We start from the raw sequence: 10,752 nt of genomic DNA on the forward strand, positions 1-10,752 counted from the left end.
CTTGCAATTTTAAATAATAATTTCTACCAATTATCGATACTTGCATTTTAGACGAGACGTATGTCATTGTATCAAACTTTTACGAGAACGATTTGTTACAAGTAAAAGGATTCTCAAATTATTTTTTCTTAAAAATCCTTATAAAAAAGCGCAAATAGGGTAAAACTAGTAACCATGTTGAATAAACACTTTGTTACCATATATCCATCTATATATTTATTTTGACCAAAGTATACATCCATTTCCAAATCCTCGAGATAAAATCAATTTCTAAGAAATATAATCAATCGGAACAACTGCTATTTTTATTGGAAAAGATTAAACTCCAAGTTTTTTGGTGGTTTAAATCTCATTATGTTATTTTTTGATTTTGAGTAGTCGGTTTGGAGGTTAAATCCTTTATTATGTTTTCAGGTTGTGACATAATTTTATTTTTCTTGGCTACTTTGTGGTAGCATGTGGATCGTCTTATTGTAATTTTTGAATATTTTAACTTTCTTTGATACACCTTGTGTTAGAAAAGCTTGTGTTGGTTTTTATAATATTTTGTTTAGCTTCTTAATTATTTTTTTTTGGAAATACTCTTCACAATAAAAAGATTAATTTTGACAAAATATTGTGAATATTTCTTTTACACTTGTGTTTTGTTGACGTGGAAATATATCCTTTCATAGAACTCAATGATCAATTTAGGATTTAAGTTAGACCTTTAATAGATTATCAGTTGATAGGATTAAGGCTACAAACCTTAGTTTGTACTCCAAAAAATACATGACTGTTAATAAATGAAACACAAGAGGTTAAGAAAAAAAAAAGTATACACGTAAAAATGCAATAATCAAAGATAAGAGTAAAAGAAAAAGGTTCCGTATAAAATGGGAAGTGATGCATAGACCACCTTAGTGGCATGTACCATTTGCACATCTATATATAACTGTGACATGTGTCCATGTGGTCCTTACACACACAAAAAACCTATCTTTTGTGTCTCTCACATGGGAGTGGTACAATGTGTGTATGGAGAAATGAGCGTCCATGAGACATTATCCATATAAAATAAGGGTGAGCAACATACATATCATCCGCTATTTACATGGAAAGAAATAAACCAACTCCTAAGGTGCATTGACGCTAAAAATTGTTCAAAAATTTAAGAGTTTAAATATAATTAAACAAAATTAATTTTTATAAAGACTAAAATGTACACCTAACAATACTCGAATGAGATGATAAATGATTTATTCCGATACTAAATTTGAATCTGACTTTGTGAATGCAGAAATGTTAAATATCATATGGAGGAGCTTTGCCATCCCAAAACAGTTATACTGACTCAATGATTAATCTTTACAATTACGCATCTCATAACGGTTATACCGACTCAATGATCGGTCTTTACAAACGCACGGATGGTTATCGGTTCACACCGTAAAAGGGTGTATATTTTTTTTTAAAATTTTCTCTAAAAAAAAGAAAGGATTTAAATTTTGTATGGACGGAAAATATATATAAGAAAAGAAAAGGAAAGGAAAGGAAAGGAAATAATAATTAGATAAGAAATATCTAAGTGGAAAGTCTGTGCAGAGGGCATACCTTGAATTTAGTTTGCAAGGGGATCTTGTTTGTTACCTGCCTGCCTGCCTCCATTTCTCAACTCACCCTCCTTCCTAAATTCATTTAGTTTATATCTCGCAAACCCTATTTATTGATTCAAACAAAATCGATTCTCAATAATCTAAATCTGAGTTATGATGATGATGATGATCATGTTTTGATAAAGCAGCAGCGTATGGTGATCATCATCATTATCATCGATTGCATGGGTTTACAGAATGCCTCAGCTTCGTAGTGGTGTTCGACGTCCTCGTCCTGCTGCTCCTTCTCCTCCTCCGCCACCCAAGCCGGCCACCAGAGGTAGACCCAGAACTAGATTAGCCGCCGCCAAGAACATCAACAAATCATCCCAGGAGGAGGACCCACCGCCGTTGTTAGTACAACCTGATACTTTCGTTGTTGAACCTCCCAAAGATAACATAGTAATCGAACAAGAAGAAGAAGAAGCTGTTGGTGTGATGGGTGATGAAAGAGTTGGTCTCAGTGCTAATAAAGATAAGGCTGTTGCTGCTGTTCCCGAGGAAGATGCCAACTCTCCACCTCTTCCAGAAAGGGTACTTAGTTACTTTCTTAATTATCATGCTTTGTTAGTGTTTTTAAGGACTCATGATGGATTTCAAGTTGTTGTTGTTGTTGTTGTTGTGGTGTTTTTGTTTCTTAATTATGATACTTTATTAGTAGTGTTCTTAACGACTTATGAATTTTTATTTCAATTTTGAAGGTTCAAGTAGGAGGATCGCCTCTATACAAGGTAGAAAGGAAACTTGGTAAAGGTGGATTTGGCCAGGTTTTTGTTGGCCGTCGTGAGCGTGCAAATGCACCAGGAGCCGTCGAGGTATGTTTCTCTTTTTACATCTGACCTCTCTTGTGTTTGTTTATGTTACCTTCTGATTTGGCCTTGTGAGTTCATTTCTATTTTTCATTTCTCAGGTTGCTCTGAAATTTGAACATAGAAACAGTAAAGGTTGCAACTATGGCCCTCCTTATGAGTGGCAAGTATACAAGTAGGTACCCTCTTTCTACATTATTTTGTTAATTATTTCATTCAAGTCATTATGTATTGTGAAAGAGAGCCTTGACACAACTATTCTAGCTGTGGTCGTCTGACTAGGATGTCATAGGTTTGAGTCACGGACTCATGGATTCGGTCTCCTGCTTATGCAAGATAACAGTATACCCACCTCTACACAATAGACCCGCAATGGGTCCGACCCTTCTATAGAGTCTATCACGGTGAAAGCTTTATAGCACCGGGTTGTTGTTAGTTCTTAATTATATTTTGTGATCATGTAAATATAGTTAAAGTTTGATTTTTATGTTGTGTCAAAAGCACCCTTGGTGGTAGTCATGGAATACCTAAAGTACACTATAAAGGAAGACAAGGAGAATATTATGTGATGGTATGATCTATTCCATAAAACAAACACCGTACTATCCCATTGCCAACTTAACAATTCAACCATTTCCTCTATATGCAGGTTATGGACATTCTTGGTCCAAGTTTGTGGGATGTATGGAATACCTCAGGCCAGTCGTGAGTATAAACTTAATTGTATCTTGGCTTCCTGATTGTAGCTCTTGCTTTGTTTATAGGGTTCACGCCTATGTGTATTATAACAAGGGATAGTAACACTGTTTTTTTTTTTTAGACTTTCTATTTTAAGTTTCACACTGACACAAGTTGACTGGTTTTGATATTGATTTCTTCCAAAGACATGGTTAAGTGAATATATAAAAAAATTAAAACAGCGTTTGAGCGACAAATAGTTTATATATTCAGTTTTACTATAGTACTTTTGGCACAGTTCTTCAGTTTCTAAATATCCTAATTTCCATTTTTAATACAAAGAACTACTTTTGTGAAGATCTATTTATTGTACTCTGGCGCACTGTATGCTTTAATTGTCTCCGACGGTGTTTTTTTTTGCCTTCAACAACAACAACCAAGCCTTTACCCACTAAGTGGGGTCGGCTACATGAATCAAATTACGCCATAATGTTCTATCATAAACCATATTTCGTTCCAACTCATTGATTTCTAAATCTTTCCTAATAGTTTCTCTTATAGTTTGTATTCTTTTCTCTTATAGATTCTATTCTTTTTACCGTGCTTTTTTTGCCTTTATAATCTTTTTCTTATTCCTTTTTACCCACCCTCCCTTATGGCTTACTTTGAATATCTGAGTTGATTATACTAGAATTGTTTCATTGACTAATTTCTTGTTTGTTCTTTGACTTACTGTTTTTTCTTTTTGATTGATAAATGTTTAGGATGTCTCCTGAAATGGTCTCATGTATAGCTGTCGAGTCATTATCAATACTTGAAAAGTTGCATGCAAAAGGGTAAGTTATCGGTCAAACATTTCTTTTTACAGTATTTCTTTATCCTGATACATTCTTCCTACCACAAATTTTAGAATGTTTTACAGTTGATTTAATTTTATTTATCTTGATTCTAAACTCTAAACATAATTTTTTTTGTTCCTTTTGTTCATTATAGTTATGTACATGGAGATGTAAAACCAGAGAACTTTTTACTAGGCCAGCCCAACACAGCACAGGAGAAGAAATTGTTTCTTGTTGACCTTGGTTTAGGTTAGTGGATGCCATTCAAAAATAAATTTGTATTTGATTTTGAGTTCTCAATCTTATAATCACTTTGTAATTTCTATTCACATTCACATAACTCACAGCAACAAAGTGGAAAGATTCGTCAAGTGGAAAGCACACTGAATACGATCAACGCCCCGACATGTTTAGGTTTTCTTTATTTCACCTCTTTTTTCTTTCTTACCCCCTTGCATTTTTTTCATATTACTTTTATAATTAATGCTTCTTACTCTTTTGTATGGTTATCTGTATGTGTTTTTAACTCTTTGTCTTTTTATATAGAGGGACTGTTCGATATGCTAGCGTTCATGCTCATTTGGGAAGAACTGCCAGTAGAAGGGATGATCTTGAATCACTTGCATATACACTAATCTTCCTTCATAGGGGTCGATTGCCATGGCAAGGTTTTCAGGTACATACATTTTTATATGCTTACCAGGCATTAAACTGTGCAAGTTGTATTCTTTTAGCCATTATGTTTCAAATTTTACTTTGTCTATTAGGGTGATGGCAAATCCTTCCTCGTTTGCAAAAAGAAAATGGGAACATCTGCTGAGATGCTGTGCTGCTTTTGCCCCGCTCCTTTTAAACAATTTCTCGAGACTGTGGTGAACATGAAGTTTGATGAAGAACCTAACTATTCCAAGCTAATATCCTTGTTTGATGGTATGCTCGGACCTAATCCTGCATTGCGGCCAATTAATACTGAAGGTGCTCAAAAGGTAGTCATTAAGTGCACGTGTACTCAAGTTTCTGGCTTATTTTTCTTTCCCTTTTTGGTTGCCTATTGTACTCATCCGAGTGTGTATGTCTACTTGAAACCTAAATTTGGTAGGTTGGGCAAAAGAGGGGTAGATTGAATGTTGAGGCAGATGATGATTCACAGCCCAAAAAGAAGGTTCGTTCAGGGATTCCTGCTTCGCAATGGATTTCAGTGTACAATGCTAGACAACCAATGAAACAAAGGTAAAGCACTGCAATCATTCTTCCTAGCTCCTTTAGTCCAGCAATCATATATGCATGAAAAGGATGAACATGAGTATGATATTATCTTTCCGAGTTACTTGTGACTTTTGAATGGGTTTGCATTGTAGGTACCATTACAATGTGGCTGATGGAAGATTAGCACAGCATATTGAGAGAGGGATTGCAGACGACCTTCTTATTAGCTGTGTATCATGTTGTTCCAATCTCTGGGCACTTATAATGGATGCTGGAACTAATTATTCGGCTCAAGTTTACAAATTATCACCATTATTTTTACACAAGGTGGAATGTGCTGTGTATGCCTTGCGGTTTTTACAAGTATAGTTTAATGTGATTTAATGTGATGAATCTTATCTATACGACATTGTTTCTTCGCAGGAATGGATCTTGGAACAATGGGATAAGAATTTCTACATTACTTCTATTGCAGGGGCCAGTAATGGAAGCTCTGTTGTGGTGATGTCAAAAGGTTTGATTGCTAACAATATTACTTTTTGCAACGGGGAATTGACTTTGTTGATTCTTCTGGTTAATATACAATGTTATCCAATATCTTGGAGAATTTCTTTAGGATTTGTTATCATTTTCCCATAGCATGTATTCTTGCTTTTGGGAATGGATGGTTTTTGGCGTTCACTTCTCTTTTGTTTGACAGACTTAAGGTTTTTCAGTCACCTTGAGTTTCAATATGAACAAATTAACATGCTAACATTGGCTGTTTAAAAAAAAAAAGTATTAACCTGAACGGTTGCCACTACAACCAAGTCTTATGACACTAGGCAGCCACGGATCTAGGTAGAGTGGTTTGGGGGGCAACTGCCCCCACTACTCTTCCGGTTATATTTGCTAAATCTTTGATATTTTAATGACTGACCCCTCTTAAAATAATAGATTGCGGCCATTAAATAGAAATTTATACCATAAAAAAGAGTTTCGCTCATGAATTTTATAAAATCGAATGTGTAAATGCATTTGAGATGAAATTTTGAATAATTTCTACCATATTTTTTAAATATAAAGACACGTAAAGAACAATTTTAATTTGTAGATGTTGACGAGTCTTTAATTTTTCTAATATATAATAGGATAGTGTTTATAATCTTGAGTATTTTGCTCAATGATAATGATATTATTATATCACTTTTGTATTGCTAAAAATTTTCTATTAATATTTATCATATAAAATCTTGCCCCCGCAAGTCACCATTTCTGGATCCGTCACTGACACTAGGTAGGGTTGGCTTAATAGATCAGAGGACACCATAATGCTTTATCATAAATCATATCTCTAGCCAACCCATTGGCAGCCTCTGAAGTTTTTCTGATGGTTTCTCCTATAATTTTTCTTTGTTTTTCCCTCCCTCTGGCGTGTACAGCTTCCTTTCTATTGATTGTGTTGACAGTCCTAGGCTTTTTCTGATTTTTAATCTGAATTCCCATACTGGTTTTGTTTGAAGAAAATATTTCAATTTCTGAAGGCCCTGTTGTATGATGATTCCAAGCTATTTCCTCTGATTTTGTTAGGGTTTTGATTTAACTTCTGCAGGTACAAGGTATACTCAACAATCATACAAAGTTAGCGAATCTTTCCCCTACAAATGGATAAACAAGAAGTGGAAAGAAGGTTTTCATGTCACCTCAATGGGTACTGCTGGAAATCGCTGGGGTATTGTTATGTCTCGCAACGCTGGATTCAGTGATCAGGTTTGCCGTTGTTTTGTATTCTATTTTCTGCCACTGTAGTTTCCCTTTCTGTCCTTACTAACCTTGTAAATGTAGGTGGTGGAACTTGATTTTCTCTATCCAAGTGAAGGCATCCATAAACGTTGGGATAATGGTTATAGGATTACAGCAACTGCAGCTACATTGGATCAATCTGCGCTTATATTAAGCATCCCGAGGAACAGACCTGGTGATGAAACTCAGGAAACTCTGCGTACATCTCAATTTCCCAGCGCTCATGTTAAGGTAGGGCAAGTTGAATCAGTAATTGATTTTTTGTAGTCAATATTAAGACTTGTCCTCTGATTCTAGGTTCTTTTTGTGTTCAGGAAAAATGGTCAAAAAACCTTTATCTTGCCCATTTGTGCTATGGGCGCACAGTATGCTGATCTCCTTTGCCATCAGAAATTAATTGAAAAAAGAATTATGGATTGTCTGCTGCCCTATCATATGACATCTTTCTGAAGAGACTTGTGCCAGCAGGGAACCATATTTGTTCTCTGTTGTATAGTTTATTTCTCTGCCCTTTTATTGCATGCTTTACTTTGGTTTTGGAATTCGGCAGGGTAATGTATGTTGTTTTAGCTTTATATATGCTCATCAATTGAAGTGTGTATACCAATTTTATCTTTTTTATGTGTGCTTGATGCAATCAGCAACTAGTGATATCAACCAGCTATTTTCACAAAAATTCCAGAGTTATCACAATTGTGAATGCTTATTACAAGAGGGAACAAATTGTTCTGTTTACCAAAAAAACGTTATTGAAAATAGACCATTTTATAGACAAAAATGGTGATATCAGTGTAACTGAAAAGATATAATGAGATGGGTTCCAGCTACCTCCTCTAGATGGGGGCATTAGTGGAAATAATTTTAAAGGAATTCATTGCCTTTCCTGGGTTAGACTTTTCATGCACAAGCATAATAATGGAATAAGTCCGGAAACATATGACTAATCCAAATGACTTAATCACCTGTTTTTTTTCCAAGTTAGATATTTTCCAATGAGTGATTTTCTTAAGCATGGACGAGTTTTTGGAATGAGGCACAAAAAAAGTAGATGGTGCATTGGTGACAGAACTAGTGCTTTATTGGATGGAAGTTGGCTTATGGGTGGGTTAAATATCGTCAAGCTAACAAATCTAGATCTTGAGTTGCCTGGTCTTCATGTAGTGCAGTTGATGTGACATGATCAGAAAACTTGGAATAACCCCATAATGCTTGGTTTGATCAAGATGCGGTAAACAAAATTGAGCACCCCTTTGTTCAATTATGTCCAGGAGGATTGGAAGATGTGGAAAGTATAAAAAAGGGATACTTATTCGATGCCAAGTGTGTACCATTATTGAATTGATGAATCTGTAGATACTTCCTATTGTGTTGCAGGTCGGTTGAATCTAATTTGGGGGATCAAAGCTCCACTGAAGGTTTAAAACTTTGTATGGTGTGCTTGTAGAAAGCATCTTCCTACCCATCTCAGAGTGTAAGATCAATAAGTAAATTCTCTCGCCCAATGCCAAAACAGTGTAAGATGTTGGGAAGAAAGTGGCTTAACAAGATTTGTGCAAGCGACTATCACAAGGCATGGCGTAGTAGTGCGAATGCTAACATTTTTTACATTATGCAACATTGATCATAATTATGCATCAAGATGGCAACACTGATGTGTAGTATATGGATACAAAAGAGTAATGAATTCCGGGAGAATCTTGTTGAGACATCCACGCAGGTGAGTTTGAGGAGTACTCGTGTTGGATGAATGGAGGCGAGCAGGTTACCCATGGGGTTTCCGACGCTAACATTAGCAACATGCTCAACAAGGTTGGCATAAACGGGCAATGGAAAGGTTTTAATGTAAAATTGATGTTGCTTTCCTCATTCCTGTCCCAATAAAATCGAGTAGGGATTGGTATTCGTCTTAAACGATTTTGGTCAATTTGTTTGCTTAGGTGAAATGGTTTTCTCCCTTGTGCTTGGAGGAGGAAGAAGCTTGTGGTGTCTTCAGGCTCCGTTTTCAAGTTTGAGGGGAGGAAAGATGAGGGCTAAGGGGGGAAGAGTAATATTTTACCTTATGGGAGAGTGATTTTGTAGAGAATGTATGTGTTTAATATATTTTTAAGGGTTAATTAAGTAAATGGTCCCTATAAATATTCAGAATTTTGTTTTTAGTCCCTACAAAATAAAATCACACTTTTTAGTCCTTATAAAATTTTCCATCAACATTTTTAGTCCCTATAAAATTTTCCAACAGCATTTTTAGTCCATATAAAAAATTTTCATCAGCATTTTTAGTCCCTAAAATGCTTAAGGAAAATGTCACAGGGACTAAAAATTGTGATTTTATTTTGTAGAGACTAAAAACAAAATGTGAATATTTATAAGGACTAAAAACTTAATTAATCCAATTTTTAATATTTAGTGTATTATAACAATGTGTGAAGACTTCGAAGAATTTATCGAAGTTCTACAAAACTCTTCAAAGTTCTCATCCAATACTATGAAATTTTGTATTACCAAAAAAAATGAACTCAAAATCCTTCCCTCTCAAAATCCATTCTTTCCTTCTACTTTCTCCTAATATTTTTTTTTAAAGCTCGCCCTCCTCCACATTCACAAACAAGAGTCTAAGTGTCTTAGCTTTAGTACACATCTTCATTTACAACTCGTTTGTTATGAAAGAAAGAACTACATGCAGAAGAGATACAAGAGAGAATCATTAAAAAAAAGTTAAAATATGGTTTTGGTCCATGCAAATATGTCTCGTTTTGGTTTTAGTCCCTATAATTTTTTTTTTGTAGTTTTTAGTCCCTGCAAAATATTTTGCATTTGAAAATAGTCCCTCTAGGGACTATTTTCAAAAACAAAATATTTTGCAGGGACCTTTTTAAAAATCAAAATATTTTGCACGGACTATTTTTCTAATAAATGGGTTCAGTCATCATGTGCCACGTGTGTAAATCATCACAAAAGTGGAGTCAGGGACCAAAACCAAAACAAGACATATTTGCATAGACCAAAAACTACAAAAAAAAAAAAATTACAGAGACTAAAACCAAAACGAGGCATATTTGCAAGGACCAAAACCATATTTTAGCCAAAAAAAATGAATGTATTTTATGGTTTGAGTTTGACACAACTAAAAAAAAGAGAGAAGAGAAAGTATTATTGAGAGTCCCACCCACACATTTTAGTTTCTCCGCGGAAATGCAAAGAAAGTCAGCATGTATTAAATTACATTAAAATCGGATAACTCAATTTCTAATTTTTTTTTTAAATAAACCCATCTACAAAAATTATCAAACAAATTAACATAATTTCTCAACTAGTTAATAATATATGTTTTAGTTTTTAATATAATTATTAATTATAAATTGATACATAATTTTGCATACAACTATTTTTTGTACTAAGATGCATAAATATTTTTTGTTACCCTGTTTTTTTTTTTTTTGACAAAATTTGTTACCCTGTTATTATTGATAGGAAGTTTCCAACATTATTTAACGGTGACTAATCTCCATCAGAAAACATATAGGACACATAAGGTGGGTTCTCCCCTCAAAATCGAATTTTCTCCATACACAACAATCTAAGGCTCTTACCACTTGAATTGATTCATTGTTAGTATAAAAGAATAATTACTATCATAAATAAATAATTGAGTGTTGAAGAAAAATCATGGGTACCCACATGAGAAATGCTAACAAGTGTACTTGATAAAATATTGTTTAAAAAATCAATGTCTCTTTCCCCTGATAACCAAAGGGTTAAAAAAATGTTGTTTAAAGAATCAAAAGAGATAAAAGTGACTATTAC

At 34.4% G+C, this 10,752-nt stretch overlaps 1 protein-coding gene across 1 annotated transcript; it reads left to right on the top strand.

Moving 5' to 3' along the window:
- Positions 1 to 1,582: 1,582 nt before the first annotated feature.
- Positions 1,583 to 7,624, top strand: LOC146959447 (casein kinase 1-like protein HD16). Its single transcript, XM_085741001.1, has 16 exons — positions 1,583 to 2,168; positions 2,336 to 2,449; positions 2,545 to 2,618; positions 2,945 to 3,014; positions 3,093 to 3,148; positions 3,886 to 3,957; positions 4,115 to 4,209; positions 4,308 to 4,374; positions 4,507 to 4,636; positions 4,728 to 4,946; positions 5,060 to 5,190; positions 5,319 to 5,493; positions 5,590 to 5,680; positions 6,758 to 6,915; positions 6,991 to 7,179; positions 7,263 to 7,624. The coding sequence occupies exons 1-16, from the start codon at positions 1,833 to 1,835 to the stop codon at positions 7,320 to 7,322; spliced, it is 2,037 nt and encodes a 678-aa protein (XP_085597127.1). The 5' UTR covers positions 1,583 to 1,832; the 3' UTR covers positions 7,323 to 7,624.
- Positions 7,625 to 10,752: the final 3,128 nt, after the last annotated feature.

This window comes from Medicago sativa, chromosome 1 (assembly GCF_051527215.1).
Source record: "Medicago sativa cultivar Bolivia chromosome 1, Bolivia_mono, whole genome shotgun sequence".
Taxonomy (NCBI): Eukaryota; Viridiplantae; Streptophyta; class Magnoliopsida; order Fabales; family Fabaceae; genus Medicago; species Medicago sativa.